At 39.0% G+C, this 24,076-nt stretch overlaps 2 protein-coding genes across 2 annotated transcripts in view; one reads left to right on the top strand and one right to left on the bottom strand.

Moving 5' to 3' along the window:
- LOC108658133 (uncharacterized) overlaps window positions 1–24,076 on the top strand; it is a 143,867-nt gene that overhangs the window by 56,406 nt on the left and 63,385 nt on the right. The window lies entirely within an intron of this gene.
- The window catches only part of LOC115563806 (uncharacterized), a 46,483-nt gene that overhangs the window by 8,273 nt on the left and 14,134 nt on the right, over window positions 1–24,076 (bottom strand). The window contains exons 3-10 of the mRNA XM_030387334.2: window positions 21,847–22,208; window positions 21,238–21,410; window positions 19,338–19,403; window positions 17,608–17,748; window positions 17,358–17,487; window positions 8,988–9,124; window positions 5,439–5,583; window positions 1,707–1,966 (exon numbers count right to left, since the gene is read on the bottom strand). Of these exons, the coding sequence (XP_030243194.1) occupies window positions 1,707–1,966; window positions 5,439–5,583; window positions 8,988–9,124; window positions 17,358–17,487; window positions 17,608–17,748; window positions 19,338–19,403; window positions 21,238–21,410; window positions 21,847–22,208 (1,414 nt within the window). The remainder of the gene's footprint in view (window positions 1–1,706; window positions 1,967–5,438; window positions 5,584–8,987; window positions 9,125–17,357; window positions 17,488–17,607; window positions 17,749–19,337; window positions 19,404–21,237; window positions 21,411–21,846; window positions 22,209–24,076) is intronic.

Below are 24,076 nucleotides of genomic sequence, written 5' to 3'. Positions count from 1 at the left end.
CCCTTTTCTTAATCTTATAACATATTTTTGTCCTTATCGTTATCCTGATCCCTTTCATTACCTTTGTCAATATCCTAATCCCTATCTCTATCTTTATACTAGACTTCTTGTATTCTTTTATTATCCTTACCAATATGCATAGCTAACCCAGCTTATGTAGCAGCCAACAGGGTATAGCATAAACATAAGCTGCCTGGTGGCTGAGCCAGCGAGCGTGCGTTTGCCTTAATAGGCAACATTGTGCATAGTGGAACAAAAACTGTGGCATACATAATATCTGTGAGCCGTGTTGACAGAGCTCTGCAACAGCAAACAAAATTTGTTTTGTGCACGCTTCAAGTAATTTAATGCGCCACATTATGAGATTGAAGGCCACGTAGCCAGACCAGACCAGACCATGCCAGCGCAGGCCAGACTCGTGTCTGGTCTCCAACCTCCAAGTGGGGGTCAGTGGCGACTATGTGACTTAGATGGCTATTTATTATAAGCAGAAGAAGAAGGCAGCGGCGTAACAAAATCCATTTATTAACATTAGCCCGGGCACTTCTCATGAAATGCACGAAATAAGCCAGTTAATTATAAGATTTGTCATCAGCAATGTGCGAGCCTTATGGGTTTCAGGCTAATTAAATATGTATTTGATGTTATGACCACCTCGATAGTATATCACGAAGTGGGCGTTGCTTAAGGGCAGACAAGCAATTTGAAAAACGAAAATTGCTAGAGTTATAGAACTGCTAAAAAAACTGAAATGTTAATGAAAACTGAATATAATGAAAATATAATATTCGACTAGTAATATAACTATTGCCACTATTGTATTACTAATACTTCTATATAATATTGGAAATATTTTACATGCCAATCAAGCAACAAATCTAAGCTGTTAAATCGTACAGCATACTTCTTGGCCTTTCTTTTGAGTCTGCTTCTTAGCAGACTTAATAAATAAGGAAGAGGAACACTGTTAAATGACTCCTTTAATCTTGTCTGCTGGTCTTAAGTAACAGCGTCCGAATTGTTTGATTTCAATTCACGCTGTTAACCTAACAGATGCCTTTACATATTCTAGTAATAGTAAATTGTGTAACATAACATAACGCAATGCTGTTTCCTGTAGCTATAAAAGGCTATTACTAAGCTAAATCTGTTAAAGTTTACAGTGACTGTAAACTGTAGTGACTGTCTGTTAACAGACTAAATACAACTTTAGCTGAGCTACTCAATGCTGTTATTAAGCAGTCTATTCCTATGCTAACGTGACTGTGACTATTTACAGAATGTATATTTTACATATTGACCTCCACTGTTCACTGCTGTTAGTTATAATGATAATACACAGTCTGTTATTAAGTATAAACTGATGTGTGCATGTAATCTATCTTGCTCTTTCATTCCACCATTCAGTTTATCCTTTATTTTTTTAATAGACAAGTCCCATTTTTGGATCAAATAAAAATACACCATAATGTCTGTCGATTGTTGCTTCCCTTATTAATTACATTCACAAATGGCCGATTGGCCATTCGGCGAGCGCACAGACCGGAAGTGATAAGCTGAAAGCAAAGTGTGCGGTCATTAGGAACAGCTCAGTGCGTATTTCGCAGCGCGAATGCCGGTGGGACGGGCGGGTCCAACTTTATTGCTGTCATATTGCTGGCTGGCTTTGATATTGAAAACTTGCAGCTCGTTGGCAATCCACTTACCGCTTTAGGTCCGGGCTGGCCGTGTATGGCGCCGAAACTTCCTTGATTTTCAGCACTATTATGGCCGTTATAAATATGCAAATCACATTCACTACCGTCAAACAGGCGGACACAATGCCATTGATGAGGAACTCGGTGGGCAGGTAGTCCGTATAAAGGAACGGATACGCGCTGGTGCTATTCATTGGCTCGTTTTTCAAGTGCGGTATGCGCTTCTCCGGATAGATGAGCCAGATGCAGGCCTGCGACCAGAATAAACCCTGAAAAATGGCGAGAGAGAGAGAGTGACTGTGTGCTAAGTGGCTAAGTTCATTTGTATGACTGACATGACTTAATCAAAGTGTGTGTGTGTGTGTGTGTGTGTTGGGGTGTGTCGGAGTGGGGAGGAGGAGGCGGGGCAAACGCGTGGACAGTTGAGGTCATAAGGTCGCTGTATGTGCGAGCAACCGAATTGAAATTGAAAAGAGCACAGCTGTTGCCCCAAGCATATCAAGTAGTGGATGCCGGCCTTGAATTGTGATAAATCTCACACGCACAGACTCCGGCTTAGATCAAACTTTATTGTCGTCTTGTTTGCTCTTTGGCTCAGTTTTTTTTTTCCAAGAATTTTTGTTTGCTCTTTTGCTTCGCTCTTATAAACTAAAATGACTCAGCACACTACGGAAGTTCGTGCCTACTGAAAATGCTTGTATGTGTGTGTGAGTTTATGTTTGTGTGTCTGAGTTTATGTTTGTTTGTGTGTGTGTGTTTGCTCTTCCATGTGCTTTCCTCTACTTGGCATAGTTTTTTTTTTTTAAATTTATGACGTCTTTAGAGCTCTCTCTCTCTCTACTCTCTCTACTTTGAAACCGAAATCTGGCTCTAAGAAAACATTCCGTTAAAAGTGAAAATAACCAGCATATACAATGAGAATTATTCATTATAAATGGCGGCGCGTAAATCACAAAAATGTGAGCTTAAAAGACATAAAATTATGAATAATACTGTCGCGTAAACCAATAGAGAGCACATTTCGCACGCTAATTGCCAAAATATGCGAGTAAATTATTTGCTGATAAACATTATGAAACTTTAAATATTTAATGCGCAAAGTTCGCAAAAAAAAGGCTACAAGTTTTTCTTTGTTGTTGGCATTTATTGCTGAGCTGTTGAAATTATTCACAATATATTTCATGTGCCAGTCGTTTTTTATGCACGTGTACGTACGTGTGTCTAGGGGCGGACAGCGCTGCGTATGAGTAATGCGAAAAGTAAATATATGCGATTGCTCATACGCGGCGTTGCCCTGGCTGCATGCAATTAATTGTGGCACGCCGTTCGGGCAATGCAGTTAGCAGATTTTAGGTTAAAAACGTGCAACTGCTGCCTGATAGAGCTGACAGCGTCAGAGTTTTAGTGCGTGCATCTGATTTATGCAGCTCATATAAGCCGCCAGCGAGAAACAAAGCAACAAAAAACAAAATAAAGAAAATAGAGAACAGCAAAAACAAAAAGGGCCAACGCGAGGGCTAACTGGGCTAGCACACAAGCTCGACCACAGTCGTCGCTATGATTAAGCGATCTCGGCTCCCATTGTTTCAGCTCACGCAGTAAGGCAAAGGACTGGCAAAGAGCTTGCATTCGGGAGAGTTGGGCGCACAAGCGCAAGCTCTTGCATCATTTTGTCATGCCTTGTGGCCGCGACGCACCGCACCGCACCGCCCCACCCCGCCCTGCCGCCTTGTGCCATTGTCTTTCTGTCACAATTGATAAATGTCAGACAACCTCGTGTCGCCGGGAGTTTGTTTGTTTTGCCTGTTGGGCTGCCGTTTCCGCTGTGCCAAGTTTTTGCATGCATATTCCACAGGAATATTACTCTCTACTCTCTCTCTCTCTCTCTCACTCTCTCTCTTTGTCACTCTTTCTATGTCCCTCTCTGTTTGCTTGCTTAATAATTTAACGCAACATCCGCTAGACTGCGTGCTGCTGCTGCGCACAATTCGCACTCGAAAATTGGATCGGAATTTATGCACTCGTTGCGGTTAGCTGCCGGGACTATCCTAGCCATCCACTAGCCAAACAGCTGGGCGCAGTCCACAGCCACAGCCCCAGCGAGTGGCTGTGCTTGAGCTGCGGCTAAGTTTCAGTTTGGAAATCGGTGCAGCAGATTTATGAGCAAAACTTTTTGGGCCCAGCTCTTCAGATTAATCGAGCAAATTGTATATTTGGCTAATTTATGTGCTTGACCCGCTCAGGCGTGCAATGCCAGCTTTAACTGTCAGCCCGGTCGTCATGCTCTCTAGACCCTTTCGGACCGCTAACTCTATAACTAACTAACTATATGAGTATTGCTCTTTTTGGGCTCATCAAGTATAGCAAAATTTGCGAGCAATTTGTTGCCAATATTTGCATAGTTTTTGAATTATAAATAACAATTTTAGTTATACAAAAAGAAATTTATAAATTAAATATTTAAACATCTGGCAAGCATTGCTCTAAAGAAAGTTTGTCTAAATCAAAACTCCAAACAAACAGCTGCTAGCTCAATGTATTAAAAACAAATAAATAAAAATATACAAAAATATATTTTCACTCTTTATATTATATATTTATATATTTATGTATAAATTCGCCAATCTTTAGAAAGCAGCTGATAATTGTATTTTACCCAAGCATAAATATAATTTAAGTGAAATTATTTGTTGCTATTGGTATCAAATGCGAAGACTTCCCTATAAAATCTCCTGTTCTCCAGCATCAGTTTACCAATTAAAAATATTTTATGCATATTCTCAGCCATTTAAAGAGCAATGTCTACATTTCCTTACTCAATTTCGATTTACATGCGATTTAATACCCTGCAACTTGAGCTTGAGAATCGCACGACAAAATACCCAATAATTAAAATAAATCAATGAAGAGTATACCTGCGATCTACATTTGAACGACTAAGAGATACCCTCATAGCCTTGTGCAGAGCTTTACTTCAATTATTCCATGTTGTCTATGCATAAAATAACAAAACATGTTTGCATATATTAAGGACACGTAAATGTTCAGTATTTTCTGAAGTTTCAGTTTCTATTTGATTTTTTTTTCTTCTTGCAAATTTGCGGGCAGCAGGTGAGCACATATGAAACCTGATATACCTCAAATCCATGCATTAATGATAGCAAAGAATACAAGCAAATCTCCACCCCTTGTGCTACTCAAGTTACGCCTTAAAAATAAAATCAATTAATGAATTTTAATCTAAACTAAAGAACTCTTACTGTTTAAGGTATATATGAATATCATTATGTATGTATATAATATGGAGTTTTCTAGGCCTGCATACATGTACATATATGCAAATTTTCATAAAAGAAATACGCGTCGGATTCCCAACTTCAATGAACTCAATATATACTCTAATTGTTGGTTTCTATTAACGACTAACAAGGAACATATTACCAAATCCACGAGGGTCTGTCTAGCTTGAAGCTTTAAGCATTGCAAGATATCTAACATGCCTTAAACGGCTGATGTTCGTTACAATTTAGAGGTGACTAGGTGTAGTATATTCTATCGTATGAATCTCTTCATGGGCAATAAGAAATAGATTAACATTTGGCTAATAGCAATATAATAACAATAATAAGAATAATATAAAGTCATATGAGCCTCTACCCATCCACACATATTTTGGTTTTGCAGGATATCTATATAGTCATGCCTAACCTTACAATTTAGTTGCGACACTCGAATACTTACGCAGTTAACAACGGGGGGCAGCAATGAGGCTGATATGGCAACGCCAATCAGCGGCCCCGCAGAACCCTGGAGCAGGGCGACGGCCACCCCAGTGCCAGATGTTAGAGCCCAGAGCACGCCCATCCACAAAGCGCGCACATTGCCCCTGCAAGCGGAGAAACAGAGCAGAGAAACAGAGAATTATATACATATATATATTGAAAAGCCAAAAAGAGGAATTAATTAAAAACAGAATATGCCACCAAATGACAAATGCCAGCTGTGAGCCGAACGAAAATTGAGTTAAGTTCAGTTGTGAGCTTAAAGCAGAGACAGAGAGAGAGAGAGAGAGAGAGTGAGAGAGAGAGAAGGGGAGAGAGCTGTAGGAGCGACGGCTGTGGCTGGCATTTGCTTATCTGCGCTGTCAACTGGACACGCCGCCAGGTGGCGCTGCATGTTCACGCTGTTTTTTCATGCTTTTCATTTTCGTTTCCCTTACACTTTTCGCTCCCGCTCTCTCTCCCTCCCTCTCTCTCTCTCTCTCTCTCGCTGGCAATGCGCAACTTTGTCAAGTGTCAGCGGCTTTTGTTATCAGTTCCGGCAAGCGACCTTGTCGCCGCTGCTGCAGTCATTTGGTTGTGAAAAATGTTTTGGAAACTTTTCATTGTGCTGGCTTTTGATTCATACACCTCATTTGCGCCTACATGCCGGCTTCTGCCTTCTATTTTGCAACTTTGCTTGATTAATGGCCCACGACTCTGGTTACACTTGCTATTCTATGTAATATTTTCCCCTCCAAAAAAAAAAAAAGTGATACATTTCACTTATTTTTTTTGCGAACGCAACAACTTTATTATGCGCCGCAATTTGCGCTCAATTATTGTCGAACTTCGCGCCTGTCCCTATAAATTAGCAGGTGCATATTTCACCTTTGCCAAGGCACAAATTTCAATGGAAGTCTCGAGCAGGCGGAAGAAGAAAAATTAGAAGTGATTCGGTTGAAAACTTTTGCAAATTTGAATTTACAATTGAGGCTTTTGCTTGAAACGATGTCAAGGAATTCATTTTCATATATGAGCTGACTAGGCAAGAGTGGAAGTGTTTTGAGTAAAATGAAACACTCTGCTTTTTAAGTTATTAATAATATGCAGTTGCTAACATTTAAAGTAAATTAAAGAAAAATTTCATTTGGAGTCCCATCATATTTGCGAAGCATGTGAGCATATTTTATAATTTAAAAATCATTATTATAATTTAAAAAAATTTATAATCTTAAAAAGTCTTTTTTGAATGATGCTATTAAGAATTGAATGCTATTTAGAATTAGTTCTTGTAATCATTCACAAAAATTAATTGAGTATATTGCTTTTGTGCAATGTCAGTCTGTTTATCCGTTCGCTTGTCCTTATGAATTGTTTTGAAGCTAGACTTGAAATTCGAAACATATAATCATGAATAACCTCGCTAGAGGCGTGGCAAGGTAGAATATGGTTTCAAATATTTCAGAACCACAGTGCGATAGAGTTGACATATCGTAGGCAGCATAAGCTCAATATATCAATATACAAAGCAATATAAATAATATATATAATATAATAAAATATAATAAAATAATATATGTATTGCATATATTAAAATACAAAATCTACGTTTATTGAAATTGATAAAATTTATTTATATTTATTTGTAATACTCGTAGCTCCATAGTTTTATAGTAATTGAATGATTTATTGCGATATTTCTTCTCATTTTGTGTCTAGTTTAATTTCAAGAACTTTTCCTTTATAAATATATAAGAAAAGATAGGAAGACTGACAAGAAGTAGATTATTAATTTTTTGATTATTTTTATAATTTATATATTGATTTATTTATTTTATTTCTTGTGTGAATAGTTCAGGCAATGAATCGTGCTTCCTAGAACTTCCTTTATGTTCGATATCTACTGTTGGCTCAGTCGAGTACAAAATGAATTCGATTTATTGTGCATGCATTCAATTCAAAACCGAATTACAGTGAATACAACCACAGAGCGGTTGGCTATCAGGCAATGTACAGTAAAAATGCCAGCAATTATGGGACCGCAATTCGACAAATGGCAGCGACAGAGCTGAGTGTGTTTATAGAGTGGGAGAGAGGGAGGGAGAGAGAGAGATAGATGTAAAGATAACTAACATGTGGGGGAGGGAGTGTTGATTCGGCAATCAAAACGAGGCAAATGCGAGCGAGCGAGCGAGCCTTTTGTTAATATTATGATGATTTGTACGAGTATGTGGCGGCGTTTGTATTGTGTGCGTGTAGGCGCATGCTTGACTGTACGTCCGCACATCTGGCTGTCAGATTTTGGCTGTCCATCGACAGACGGTGTGTCTATCTCTATTTGGCCACGGACCGTGCGTGCCTCTGTATTATTATTTTAACAATTTATTTTGCGCAATTAACACAATTGCCGACACACATTCATTACGCACAGCTTCCGGCAAAATGCGCCTGAGCTTTATTTATTGTGAGTGTGTGCGTGTGTGGGTGTGTGTGTGGGTGGATGGGTGTGAGCCCAAAGCCTAAGCCAGCCTATTTGGCCCACTGGCATAAGAGATTTACGCAGTCGGCACGTGGCATCCTCAAGATTTACGCTTTGTATCGCCTGCGAAGGCACAAAAAAATGGCAGAGGAGTAGACGATGCTATAATAAATGTCTGCTCATATACTAGCCGACTACAGTAGTCTCTGGCTGCGACGGGTGTTTGCCTAATGAGCGCACGCCTCACATTTCGCTCCAGCTGATCAGATTAGTTGAATTATTTGCAAGTAATTTATTAGATTCCCCACTGAGTTGCCAAAACTTTTGGAATTTGCATACAGCCGATGCGTAATTAACATACTTAATGGATTTCCATTGCCATTTTCCATTTTCCATTGCCAGCTAAAAAACTAAACTCGAGTTTCATAAGACTCTCAGCATTAATTGAAAGCGAATTTAAGCCCAGAGGCCTACTCATAACCCAACCTCTCTCGCTCTCACTCTCCATCTCCCTCTCTATCTATCTATCTGCTGTTTGTCTTTGTGTTTATTGAATCTCATATCAATTGGGCTCAGTTTCTCACTTTTCAGCTGCGCTAATTAGTCGGTCGCTTGGGCAACTAATCTGTTGAGAGCAAACATTATTATGCCATAAATTTGACTCGCTGCCACCTGTGAGGTGCCTCGTCTTCAGTTCATTCGAAAGCCCCTCAATGGCAATCGAGAGGCGAGTCAGAATCGAGAAACAGCTCAGTTTTCCCTTTGATCGGCATGTCGATAATATAATATGTGGGCTCTTGAGTTCAAAGACATTGCTAATTGAATAGCGCTCGTCGGTTCCTTAAATAAGACTCGATTGGACTCAGAAATGAGGGACTATCCATGGGCAGGGGAATTCAGGGCCCCAAAGGAGGCCAAAATAAAGTCTGTCTTGGGTTTCGAGCTCAGTTAATTTAGTTGACGACGTGACAAATTCGCAGCAATCTGCATCAATTGTTGTCTTTGTCGTTGTTGTTGTTGTCTAGCTGATTAGCATTGATTGAGACTCACCTGCCGCGCATCTCCTCGGTGGGCCAGTCCATATTCTGGCCCCAAGGCATTTCGGTGGTGCCCAGAATCAGGCCGAAGCAGAAGCCAAAGACACATGAGATGAACATGCCCAGGCTTAAACTAATAAAGCCAACGCGCTGCAAATCAAAACAAGAGAAAATCAAATGAATTTAATTTGCATTGTAAATGTGAATGGCTAGTTGTAAATAAAATATATTTTCGTCTATATGCAAAAGGTAAACACACAGAGAATATAGAGCGATTGCTGGAGAGCATCAATAGATTCAATTGAATAATCATGGATTTATAATATTTAAAAAAATTATATATAAACAAAAAATAAATTTAAAAGAAATTTAAATAAATATAATGAATATATGTTAGACTATTATTAATATTATTTTCAAAACAAACTTAAAAATAATTAACGACTTGAAAGCCTAAAATTGAGACAAATAATAAAAATTAATTATTTATTTAGTCTTATAAAATATAAAATATAAAATATAAAATATAAAATATAAAATATAAAATATAAAATATAAAATATAAAATATAAAATAAATATAAAATATAAAATATAAAATAAAAAATAAAGCTGTTTATAAATTTATAAATTTGTTAATAGATTAGAAAAACTCGTAAAAATGATTCAAGAATATATTTAACTAAGTGCTTGCTCTTAAAGTTTTTTAAAATTATATTTGTAGATATTCCAAATACCCTTACAACTTTTTTTTTTATCAGCCAAGAAATATTTGCAACCCATATGAAATAAAAAAAAATATTCGTGGCAAGTGCATAGCAAACAAAGCCAGAAATAAGATAATGTCCTTTCAAAGGATTCTGTAGAAAAAGAAATTCCCAATCGAATAGCAATATTTATCCATCTGCCTCTGTCGAATTTCCTAAGAAGCTGTTCCACATCTTTTCAGCTCAACTCTGATGCGATGCCTTCGCTTCGGCGAATCTGCTTAAACAGATAAATGTTTCACTTGCGAGTGATTTTTAAAATACACAAATTCGAGGCTAAAGAGCTCTTCAAAATAATTCCCATATTAGCAGGAAAAACCTTTCATCAAATATCAATAAATCCTCCTGATCTGTATTATTGGAGTAAAATTATAAAATTGCTCGCTTGACTAATATAAATAATGTATATGTAATACAAATAAATCTTTTTAAATTTTTTTTTTTTTAATTTAAATGGGACACTTATATTTAATCTCTATATAATAATAAAAAAATAGAATTTTTTATAATAAAAAAGTGTAACCACAGCCAATAACTGTAAGTCTAATCATTATCAATTCCACTCTAGATCTATATCTTGTAGAGCTCCGTATATATTCGGAAAGTCTTTGCATCTTTGTAGAGAATCAATAATTGTCTCGGTTCCGCTTGAGATAAGAAATGGTAGATATTAAATTTTCCGTTGTGCTGCAACATGGTGTAAGGCAGACCGAGCTACTGACAGAGATAGATAGATGACTGAAGAGTGAGAGAGAGAGAGAGGGAGAGAGAGGGGGAGGGAATGCCAACTGACGCCAGTCAGCGACACTTTAAGCGATAATGTAGCATAGTTTGCAATGTGGGAGAGGGGAGAGTGTGGGCGAGAGAGGGAGAGGGACGGACAGCGAGAAGCGCAGCGAGTGGGTGCGTGACATGTTAACCCAAATTTGCAGCCACGCAGCATAAACTGCTTTTGGCAGCTGCATACACAAAAGGAAAATGTTCTAATGTCAGCCAGATGATGTTGCCAACGACATCCTCGTCGCCTTCGTCTTCTGGTCCAACCTCAACCCTCAATGCAAACTGCCAACTGCTTAAATTTGCCGAGTTAAAAACTTGAAAGTGAACTGCATTTAAAGAGCCTGCCGCAGCGCCATTTGCCAAGAGGCATTAAAGCAAAGTGCAAGGCGCAGCAGACTTGTAAGTTTCTCTGTTGATGTTTTTCGTTGTCTTTGGGGTGCCAGCCACACCACACCACACCACACCACACCGCACTCCTGCTCGCAGCGCTCACCTTTCACTTGCAGGTACAGCTGCGTGTAAACAACCCGCCAGCGGCTCACTGGGCGTATGAGTAATGTGTAAAGCAATTGCAACAACTTTAAATGGCGTGCAAATATTTTATAGCTTGCATACGCATTCATTTCATGTCTCTCTGTGTGTGTGTGTGTGTGTACTGCCTGCAGCTGCAACAAAAGCAGAGAGGAGTGCATTTCAATAACATTTAACGACTTCTGACAGATGCTGCCATAAACATTTACACATAAGGACAAAAACATTTAGTTTTCATTTTGCCAAAACTTTATGATTGTTTACCAGCATTTTTATTTCTTCGTGCATTCTTTTTAAATTGCAATTGTTTTTGTTTTTTTGCCATTTTCTCAACATATTTTTAAACATTTTGCATATTTTGCGTAGGGCTCTCGATTTTTATGTGCCCGCTGGGCCGAGTAATTGGCATTTTTATGTGAAATGGTTTAAACGCTTTCACAACATTTTCAAAATGACTTTTTCAAATATTTACCCCAAAAAAAAACAAGTAAGAAAGCTCTAGTCGAGACTGCTCGACTACGAGATCCCCTGAACCCTACAAGGAACTGATATTTCAATAATAATTAGCACACACACACGCACACACACACACACACACACACACACACACACACGCATACAAACAAACAAACGCATATACACACACTCACATATACAGGCGATTGCGCTTGGGTTGCGCTGCAGTGTTGGCAATATTATGAGAACTTATTTGTTGAATAATTTAATTTCTAGACGTACGATCGTAATGAAACTTTCAGAACGTAATCATGATGTTTAAATGTATGTGTATACCGAAGCACAAGTCTCTAGTATTTGATATACGACTTTTACAAAGATGAGGGTGAGGGGGTGGATTTAGGGGTGGGGGGTAAATTTTAACAAAAACCGAAATTGTATAAAATACATCTTAATATACATTTTAAATTTGGAGACTCTAGCTTGAAAGATGTAGGAGATATAATTTTTTAACTGATCTTCGATAAGGTTTTTTATCGATAAAGAAGTATCGGAATGAGTTATCGTTTTTTAGTGATAAACTCGATCTGCGCGTGATATATACGGACATTTTAAAAAAAAGTTGAAGTCTCTAGCTCTTATATCTTCTGAAATCGACGCGTTCATACATACGGACGGACGGACGGACGGACGGACGGACGGACGGACGGACGGACGGACGGACGGACGGACGGACGGACGGACGGACGGACAGACAGACGGACAGGGCTAAATCAACTCAGCTCGTCGCCGTGATCAAGAATATATATACTTTGTGGGGTCTGCCACGCCTCCTTCTGCCTGTTACATACTTTTAACAAAACCATTATACCCTGATTTCCCATTTTCAATGGGTTCAGGGTATAAAAACAAACAAGTAAGAAAGCTCTAGTCGAGACTGCTCGACTACGAGATCCCCTGAACCCTTCGAGCAACTGATATTTCAATAATGATTCGCACATACACACGCACACACACACACACACACGCATACAAACACACACACGCATACACACACACTCACATATACAGCCGTTTGCGCTTGGGTTGCGCTGCAGTGTTGGCAATATAATGAGAACTTATTTGTTGAATAATTTAATTTCTAGACGTACGATCGTAATGAAACTTTCAGAACGTAATCATAATGTTAAAATGTATGTGTATACCGAAGCTCAAGTCTCTAGTATTTGATATACGACTTCTACAAAGATGGTGGTGAGGGGGTGAATTTAGGGGTGGGGGGTAAATTTTAACAAAAACCGAAATTGTATAAAATACATCTTTATATACATTTTAAATTTGGAGACTCTAGCTTGAAAGATGTAGGAGATATAATTTTTTAAGTGATCTTCGATAAGGTTTTTTATCGATAAAAAAGTATCGGAATGAGTTATCGTTTTTTAGTGATAAACTCGATATGCGCGCGATATATACGGACATTTTAAAAAAAGTTGAGGTCTCTAGCTCTTATATCTTCTGAGATCGACGCGTTCATACATACGGACAGACGGACGGACGGACGGACGGACGGACGGACGGACGGACGGACGGACGGACAGACAGACGGACAGGGCCAAATCGACTCAGCTCGTCGCCCTGATCAAGAATATATATACTTTGTGGGGTCTGCCACGCCTCCTTCTGCCTGTTACATACATTTCAACAAAACCATTATACCCTGATTTCCCATTTTCAATGGGTTCAGGGTATAAAAACAAAAACTAAACTCGTTCGCTGGCTGTCTCTTTCACTCTGTCCACTGGCACTTTATATATTTGCGCTTAAAATCATGAAATAAGAAAATGTTGCATTTTAATTTACCAACGCTTAGATTAAGGTGGCTCACAATATTTTCGCAGATATTTTTCAGAGCAAATATATTTGCCTTGTGGAATCTCAACTGACTTTGTCTCAACTCGAACAAAATGTAACAATTATTTATTACATTTTCTCCATTATGCTTGAGCCACCCTACTGTGGCTGCTGCAACTAAGGCTACTTCACAAGCATCAAAAAAAAAATTGCGACAAAATATGCTCGTATATTCATTTCAATTAAAATTTAATTGAAGTACACGACAGCCAACAAGACATGTGCTTAGAGATACATGTGTGTGTGTGTGTGTGTGTGTGTGTGTGTGTGCCCTCTGTGTACATGTGTGTGGTGTCTGCAAAATGGTGTCAGCAGACAGCCAAGTTGCCCCAAGGGTGAGCCGGGGTGAGCCGGGCTAGGCGGAGGGCTGGTGAGGGTGTCTGAGCCACAGTCATTAAAAGCGCCTGCAAATGTGTTTGCCTTATATTTGTGTTTTCTTTTCCTTTCTTTTATTTTATTTTTCCTTTTTCGGCAGCTTCTATTTACTTTCAATTATGATGTCTTACACGTTGTGAATGTGTTTAGCACACGGCGCACACCTGTGAAATTTATAAAGCACTTCAGCGGACACAGACCCGAAATATCTTTTATCTAGCGCGGCCATAGAATTCAAATGCTTGCTTCTTGCAGCTGGTTGACATTTATGGCAACACTACAGACACTACAGATTGAGACACAGATAGAGACAGAGATAGGAAGCGCAAGTGCTGCAGTTGACGTTAAGTTTTATTTGCGTCAAGTTTGGATAAATCCTTGAGTGGTTTCTTTCTTTTAATTTAAGTAGCTTAAGTCGCTGGTCAGACGATGAACTCTTGGCTCTGCTCGCTCTTATTTATAGATAGTAAACAGAACTCGAGTTGTATAAATAGCAACATTTTGAATTTGTACAGACGTTAAGAACACGAATTTCTTAGAATTTTGTGGGGCAGCAACACCTCAGCGAGCAACGGCAAAGGCAGCTGCAGGTCGGATAAAATTAATCCCTTTTATCCGTATGAATTAGGCAAAATATTTACTAGGCGGAAGCTGAGCAATTCCTGTGCTAAGCCCCTGTAGATTAGTTAGAAAATAAGTGCTGAATGTATTTCGAGTTCTTTATATATAGCTCGACTCCTGTCTGGGGCTGTTTTTAGGATAAATAAGATGTGAAGAGAAAATGTAGAATTCACACAAGACTCAATTCAAAGGAAAAAGCTTTCAAGTTAAATTAAAAGAGGTTATTATGATTCTGTAATGACAACATGCTAATGTTTTCATCAAAGGAGCAACAAAAGGTTCCCTATGCTTGATTGGAGTTAATTTATGTATATTAAATTATATGTATATTAAATCCTTGAGCTTCGAGCATTTTATTTCAATACACAAAAAAGAAAGAATACTTCCTCACTCCAGATCAAATATAGGGTATAGAAAAAAATAGTAATATATGTGTACACATATGTACATATGTATGTAAATATGCAGCATCTATCAATCCACTCATCTCTTTCCAGTATATTTACACTCTGTTCGCTCTCGCTCTCAGCAAGACAACTCGCGTCTGTTCGCTTTGTTTTCTATTTGGCGCCTCGGCTTAAGCTATTCGTTTGACGATCAATGCGAGTGCTCTTCTCATTCACATTGGCATACGCATGCACACAATTCACGTACGCATTTGATATGTTGAGCGAGCACAAGCCGACATACCAATACAAACAAAACTCTTCACTTCTACTTTTTCACCACAATTTAACTTAATGAGGCAGCATCAAAGCCGAACGACTCAACGATCGCCAACGAGCTCGTTAAAGAGCCGATGCAAGAGAATGCTCTCTGAGTTTTTTGCTGCTCAGAGTGTGAGCATTTGCATACATCGAGAAACTGTTAACAGTTATTTGCGAGCTCAGCTCTCAAGCTTAAGCTCATTTTAACAGAATGAGCGAAAGCCTATAAAAGTCTGCTGCGCATTTGCCTTCGGCTGCCAGTAAGAAAACGGTGTTCGATTCTGTCCCAACTGTGTATAAAAGAAATAATCAATATGCAAATTTATTTAAACAAAGAAAACAGTTAATTGGACTTTATATATGATTGGAGTCCGGATTACAGAAATGCACAGACATGCACACATACATATGTATGTAAATACGAAACTCTTCAGCTTTCAACAAATACATTCACATGCATGTACAGTGGCTCATAATTTATTTCATCCAGAGACCATAAATATCATAAGGCGCTTATAAAATCTAAACTAAAAGGGATGTCAATAAAATTAAAATAAAAATTGGTAGTTTAAGGCCTTTATTTAAAAAATTTTAACTCCCTTCATTTTAAACTATTAAAAAACTAGAAGATCAATATGCAGCTAAAAAGTTTTAAGTAATATTTTCGGTTATTGTTCCCAGTATTAATATTTGAGCAAATTAAGCAATATATTCTATAGAAATTGTCTGTGTAAATGTTTATAGCAGCTACTGCTTATCTTCTTTTCATCATTATTAACACATTTCTTATTATAATTATATGGTAATTATTTTGAGATTGCTAAACGAGCTATTAAAGTCAACTTATGTATAAATATTTGGCAGGTTATGAAAGCACGGTAATTACTCATTAAAAGCTATTACCTCGGGCTGCTCAATCCATTTCTGTATGTGATGTAGGTACACATATATGTATGTATGTGTGTATGTAAAGCATTATTTGTAATCTCAAAAGTCGGTTTGGGCGTCAGTTTAACACGTGAAGCTATTGAACATATCAAATTTCCTGATAACAAAGGTTATTCTCCATAAATTCAAAGAAAATGACAGCTAATTGACAATGATTGCATATGAGAAATGCTTAAGAGGAGAACGATAATTTTAGTCGGAATGTATTAATTAGAAGGATGTATAAAGTGTCTTAAAGGGGCTGATTTAAATTTAGTAAAATGCATAGAAAACCCAAGCGATAATTAGAGATATAAATGATTTAAGCACTTAAATTATAGATTTTCACAACAGCAAAAAAAGTAAGTAATAATGTTGTTTTACTATTTAGTTTTTTAACAATTTGCCAAAGATTTAATAACATGTAAAACATAAATAGTTCGATCAAAGTTGAGTTTTTAAATTGGACTTCTTAGGCTTATATAATTTATTGTAATACTAGCCAAAGCCTGTCGCGCACAGCTCCCAACTGACTTGAGTGAAAAGAAATTGAATATTGAATTGGCCCCCCGATTCTATTCATTCATTCAGTCATGTAAAGCTATGCGTGCAATTAGTTGCTCAGTGTGGAGAGCAACTTCTTTACAGAGAGAGCGTGAGAGAGAGAGAGAGAGAGAGAGAGCGGGAGCTGTGCGAAACCCATTTGTACAGCCATCAGAGAGCTGTCAATAAAGAACTCAAAACTCGCGACGACTGTTACCACAAAAGTGTTGAAAATTTGTAACAAATTCGTCGAAAATATTGTCGTACTCATGCCCGATGGGCGGCAGGAGGCGGGAGGCGGGAGGCAGGACGTGAGAACTGCGAGCCATCCATTGGGAAGTCTAGCCTTTCATTTCCATTTACAACTGGCAAGGGGGCGGGGAGGGGGGTAGGCGGCCAAACGAGCTGCCAACGAGTTGGCATAACAATTTTCATCGCTTGGCTTTTATTATTTTCATCTGTCACTTTTCCATACATAAATCAGTCCACAAAGCTCCAAAGTGTGCGGCGAATTGATTGCATGGGCCTCGACCAAACTGCATTCAATTTTTGACTCGATCTCTATTTGTTATTTTTGTTTCTGTTATATTTTATTTGATTTTTTTGTTTGAGGCTTTGCCCAGGCCGCTCAGAATGTGCTGACTGCCAGAGACAGACAGAAATGTGAACGGAACACAAAAGCGAATCGAAATGGCTTTGGCCAACCGCAGCAAATATCTGCTATAGCAACAGCTGCTGCTGCTGCTGCTGCTGCTGTTCCACTTACCATTAGCTCTCTGTCCGAGATAATTGCGCCAAATGTAATTGACATAACGGGACCCATAAGCGGGGATACCAACATGGCCGCAACAATATTCGGTGAATTATTCTCGACCAGACCCAGGGCGGCCAAGGAGCTGCAAGATGCAACCACACACACACACAGAGAGAGAGAGAGAGAGAGAGAGAGGCAGCACACACACACACAGACACACATTAGCTTTGCCATGCATCTCACATCTCGGCTCTGTACTCACTCGGCGGTTACAATTAGCAGCAAGTAGTCAAAGGAGAGGGAGCCGCCAGCTCGCACGCCATCCACGACCTGTTTCACGGTCAGCTTGGACTTAATCGATTCCACAAAGTTGTTCCACTTGGAGGTTTCCTCGGCATCATCGCTGCAACAATTTCAATTACAATTTCAATTTCAATAAATAAACACCATTTGGTGTGCATAAAACCTAATGACAACTATTTATGGAGGCCATTGCGAACACTTGTGCAATTGTCTAATTGAAAGCATTAGTTCAAGATTATTTCGCTCTATTTTTAGGTATTTCTTACTGCAAGGGGCTGGCTAGTTGTAGCTGGCTTAAAGTTACATATATGCATAGATATATTAAGTCAGTTTTATTCTCATTTTCAAGGTTCTCTAGTGTGGGTTCAGTGGAACAGGCGACTCTGTTCGTTGTCCCGATCAGAATATTCATATTTCTTCCACGTCCTATTTTTAGGAACTCCTCTGAGTCTCTCTCTCTCTCTCTCTCTCTCTCTCTCTCTCTCTCTCTCTCTCTCTTCTCTCTCTCTCTCTCTCTCCTGTCCCCTATAGAAATGATTCAAATTGATTGTTGTGAATATTTTTAAAGTATTTAAATGGGGAACAGTCTGATATTTTTATATACCTTATGATCACATATGAAGTGCATTAGATATGCTCAAATAAGTGAAGTTTGATTTATTATAATTATCGAATTCATATGGAAAGACAGCCAACTAGATGAACTGGACTGTACTAACGTGGCCAATAAGCAGTCCTTCGATTATTGCATTTACCCAGAGTTAATTTTAATATATAAACCTATTTGCTCGATAAATTCTCTTTGAAATTGACATCATAATTAATGCAGAATTACGTATGAGTGTCTTAATAGGGATCACAGGCTTTGGCAAGACCAAAAACAGTTTCGATGACATGGAAGCCTTGCAGGCTGTTCGACCATAAATCTCCGGGCCAAAGTCAACATAAACGAATTTTGTTGTTTATCTTAAATGCATGTCGCTCTGCAGTCAAGCAAAATGGCACGAGAAAATTGCATGTAAACGAATGCAAAGTCATAAATTATGCGCACTGAGCAAATGCATTTAACCTTTCGACAGGGTTAAAGTACCTAAATCGTTTGGCTTTCATATGCAAATTTCATCAGTTTTCACTTTTTGCTCGAGGCGCTGGCACAATGCGCACAGAATTTGGACACGGGCCAAGTTCGATGGGCTCACAACGGTTTGATGGGAATGAAAGTGTGAAAGAGAGAGAGAGAGGGAGATAAATAGAGAGAGTCGGCGACCTACTTGTCGCATTGCCAGCAGCCAGAGAGGCAGAGAAACAAAGCCGCCGAAAGTGAAAGACAACAACGGGTGAAAGTTAATGAAATGACAGACGCCTTTGCTACGTGCCCACAGAAAGGAATCAAAGAAGGCGCTCAAAGGGGACAAAGGAGGATGCGATGCAAAAGGCAAACCAGACCAAGTCGAGTGAGGTCAGATCTCGTCGAGTCACACACGTGTCTCAGCCAGACAAAGGTGCTTAAATTAAAACCGTACAAGCGAGCATCCAGCAGCCACAAAAGAAATGCATGCTCCTGCTCCTCCTACTCCTACTACTCTGCTCCTGCTCTGACTGCAAATCCTACTCCTACTCCAAGTGATGCTCTGATTCCCATTCCGTTGTCAGACTCTAACTGGAGCTGCTGCCCTCCACTTCACTCACCTGTAATCGTCGCGCAGGTTGGAGGCATCTGTGATGGCATCGTAGCTAACGCTGCACGGCAGGACGCTGTGAACGAGACAAAGAGAGCAAAGAATGCGGATTGGAGTGCTGCAGGATATGCATTTGAATATGGAAATATTTTTGCAGCTGCAGCTGCAGCGGCAACTCATGCGTGTGGCATTGTGCACTTAGTTGACTTGGCCAGTCCAACTGTCAGCAAATTGTTGTTGTTGTTTCTGCCTGCAGCTGCTCCAAAGTATCTGACTGCACTTAATTGCATTCTGTGCGCATTAAAGAGCTTAAATATCACTTTTCTCATCGAATCCATCCCACATCCACAGAGCTGCCTCCCTCCGTCTCCGCCTCCTCCTGAACTGATTGGCCACACCTTTGGCTGCATTTTAATGCACCGCCTTAATGCCATTAAATGATTATCACACCTGCCTCGCCCGCCTGTCCCAGCAGTCCTGGCAGCAGTCGTCCTTGCTGTGCTTCGCCTTTCATTTGTTTCGCACGATCTTCTTAAGGCGCTTCATTGTTTTGTACTTAAGGCCAGGCAGGCAGCCCTTCGGCTAAATGGTGAGCGGGACTGGCAGGGGGCGCAAGACCTCGCACGGCAGCTTATTCGACGTGCAATGCATTCAGCCCAGACTCGAGTGCTGCGCTTCAATTGGCTCAGTTGTCTTAATTAGAATTTTATTTCTTAAAAACGAAACTAAACTTCAGGCTAAATTATTATTTTACTGAAAGGATAGGAATTTCTCACACGGACTGGGCAGAAGTATTTTGATAATATCAAAGAATATTGGGCGAAAAGAATGTATTTTACAAATCAGAGTTTTCATAAATTGAATGGAAATTAATTTAAATTAAATTTGTTGTAATTTTAGTTAATTAGGGATATGAGTTTTCCCTAAAATAAAACATATATGAGATTGATGATTTAATGTGGTTTAACGCATAAAGGAATTTTAATTATCAGATTTTCGTTTCAGATAAATTAGTAGAAAATTTCATATTTTGACTGATTTGAAATTTTATATATTAATTAATATATCTATATATTTTTTTTTTTTTCAATGTTTTCGCCTTTTTCAATTTATTTTGACCTATTTCCTTTTAGGTAATTTCATTCGAACATAAATTATTTTTTAATAGTTAAATAATAAAAAATATATACTAGTTAAATTTAATGAATACTTTATTACAAAAGAAAAAGTAACTGAATATATATCCATCCCTAGGAAGGTAAAAATCTCGAAATAATTTTATAAGCGAGGAAGCAAAAGTGGGGAGCAGTAAGGGCGTGCCTGGGTGTAGATGATTGAGGTGTAAAAGACTTAATTTTGAAATAATATATCAGAGCAGCCACGCCCTCCACACAGACAGGCTGAGCAGCTTTAGCAGAAGTGAACCCCAAGCTGAAATTAAGTTTAGCATAATTTAGAGCCATTTGCATTTGTTACTTTATCGTCCTTCATCACTCCTGTGCGGTTGGTTTCAATTCTCCGTCTGGGGCTGTGCAGCTGCAGCCAGGCAAATCGATTTGCGACACGCCCACACGCCCGCCTTTCACTCAGCTGCAGCTCGTCTACGTGATTTTCGCCCAGAGGCAATCGAAATATGAACTCAACATTTGCTGGCAAGCCCTTAAGACCCGGGCAACTCCACCGGTCGCTGCCCAATGGCCGCTGGCTGCTGGCTGAGCTTAAGCTGCACTTTTTATTAAAACCTAACCGGGCAGAAGGAGCGCTGCAGCTGGCAAATGGCAGTGAGAATGGGATTTGGAGCAGCTGTTGCACGGCAGCATGGACGACTTGTTGACTCGCCCGGCACGTCTGCCTCTTGCCGTTCGCTCTTTGGCGTCCGTTCGGCTCGGTGTTTCAATGTCTCAACTTACCTGACACTGGAATTCAATTTGGTGCCAATGCCCAGCTCCGTCAGACAGTGGAGCGTCGTCTCGCAGGCGTCGCCGGCCTGCAGCGGAAAGACGACGTGATGGAAGTAGCCTTTTTTGCTCGTCGTCCAAGTAACGTGCTCAATTTCGAGCTTCACAAGCAGCTCCTCGAGTACCTGGCGACGGAGAAAGCAAACATCAAGCACCTCAAGCTAGCCTTGATTATGAATATGAATATATATTTGTATCTGTATCTGAATCTGAATCTGAGATGGCCGTGGTAGAGCTCATCAATCTCTGCTCGCGCTTCTTCATCTTGCTGATTATCAGGACTCGGAATCGGACTTAGAGTCAGACTCGGACTCGGACTCGTGATCTAGTTCTTCTGGGCCCATTCTCATTCATCAAAATCAGCTTTCGACTCGAGCTCAGACAATTTGGGCGCCATTTTACATTGTTAAGCTAACACTCCCCCGTTCCACCACCGCCTCATGCTTGACTGTGCTTCAGTCACGTTCCGTCCGGTTAAGTGCATTCGCAGCACAACAGGCATCGAGCGCCCTTGCTCCGCACCCAAGTCAGCTGGCCTTGAGTGTTGCCCAGTAGACTCACCTTTTCGAGCGGCACCACTAAATTACGTCTGTCCAGTGGCACAGCGGGCGTGCCACTCGCAGCGCCACCACCTGGCCCACCTGGCGCGACTCTCTTGGCAGCTGCTGCACCGCCACGTCCTGGACTGGCGCCACGCCCAGCGCCGGCCATGCCGCCCACGCCGCCACCGCGCCGATACTTGGGCACATTCTTGTCACGTAACTCAACTTCGAGTCGGAGTATTGCGTTGTTATTTTCCGGAAGATTGATGTTCAGATTATTATTACCACTGGCCATTGGATGGCGGCCATGGCCAGAACCAGGGCCAGTCACGCCGCCCGCCGGGCCACTCTGCGGCTCAGTCAAAACATTATTTGAAGTGCCTTTTGAGTAAATGAAAAGGTGATACAACTACTAGACATTCACACAGTTCCTGTCAACCTAAGCGTATAATAATGGATCAAATTGTGCGACGTGAGACGTGAAGCGTTCTTCAGGGTCTACAGCATTGGAATGCTTGAAAGCACTTGTGTAATAATGACAATGTCACATGTAAAAGCCAGTGAGCGGAAGCAATTATCATATAGAAGAAGGCAATGAATCAGCTCTTAAACATCTACTTTTCTCTCTGAGTTCATAATCTGTTTCTAATCTTCTTTAAATATTTTAAATATTAAATATAAAAATACAAAATAATTTATTATGTTTTAATCAAGTTTATAACCCTCATAAAAATCATTAAAATATTACAAAATGCTTACATTCTTTATCAAAATTCTTAAAATACTAAAAGTCAATATATAATATTGATAGACCTTTAATAAGGCTTATAAACTTAAAAACAAATATATATTAATAAATTAATTAAATTATTTAAAAAAATAAAAAATTTAATTCACTTTTAATAAAGTTGAAAATCTTAGTGCAAATTGTTAAATTAACATAAATATTAAAATTTAAAGTCTTTAATTGCCATTAAATAACGTCTATAGTTTTAATTAAATATATAAAATATGAGTAATATATTATATAATATTAATAATTATAAAGCAGCCTTCCTAAAAATTCTATAAATATGAATATTTATATGAAAATATAAAATCTTAGATTGAGTTTTAATAAAGTTTATAATCTTATATAAAATCATTACAATATTTATCTCAATGTTGAACACCAGAAAATATGCATATATTCAAGCAAATATATAGATGGAGAGGCATAGCTAGATTAACTCGGCGGTTTGCCCCTTGTCAGCCTAAAAGAATAAAACATTTCACTGCGACTGAAGCCAGACTCTTGAAATTTTAAATAAAAAGTCAGTCAAAGTCAAAGTCAATCGAATTGAACTGAGTTGAAGCCGTGTGAGGAACACAATGAAACGAATGTGTATCGGTGTGAGTACACATTGTCTCTCAAAGCAATCGACATTTTTATAGAATAAACACAGCATAAAATGAAATGGAAAATTTGCCGAAGCCGGACAGGCCAATTACTCAGACAGTAATAAGAGCCAGAAAGAGAAAATGGACGTAGCCGAAACGAATGGGCAATGCAACCACGAAACAAAAAACGGACTTGGCATTTGACTGCACTCACGCACTCACACATATTCACTCTTACTCATTCAATTCGAATTGATGCCTTGACTTATTCGTTAATTCATCCTGAGCATTGTTAATTTGTGTGTGTTTTCTTTTCTCTATTAATACTATATATATGTATATCTAATAAATATTATCTTTAAAAATATAACATTAAAATTTTCTATTTCTTAAATCACTTTAAATCATTACATATAATCATTTTTGTGCGTTGGTGTTGTAGGAGCCTATTCTCTCTCTCTCTCTCGCTCTCGATCTCTCTCTGTCTCTGTCTTCTATCTCCCTACTGTGCGCGTATTTACTAAATAAAGGCATTGGCAAATTGAAACTTGAGGCGGTCGGATATTGTTGTTATATGAATGAAAGCCTATATCAAACAAAGAAAGCCACAAGCTCCTTTCCAACCCAAGCACACAGTTTGCTTGAGTAATATTTACAATAGGTTGCAATATCTGCCGAATTTTAATTCAATTAAAATGAAGAATATTATTGACTTAAATTTTTGTACAATTTGTGTGTAATCGATGTAGAAATATTTTTAATTTAGTTTTTATTTTACGTTAATATTACATTGAATATTAAATGAAACACTGTCCCAATAAAACTTAAAAAGATTTTTTGTAGACTCCAGTCAATAAAAAAAATATTGC

Source organism: Drosophila navojoa, chromosome 3 (assembly GCF_054131105.1).
Source record: "Drosophila navojoa isolate 15081-1374.11 chromosome 3, UAZ_NAV_1.0, whole genome shotgun sequence".
Lineage (NCBI taxonomy): Eukaryota > Metazoa > Arthropoda > Insecta > Diptera > Drosophilidae > Drosophila > Drosophila navojoa.
Note: the sequence above shows the minus strand (reverse complement) of the source record. Positions and strands in the feature narration are given on the sequence as shown.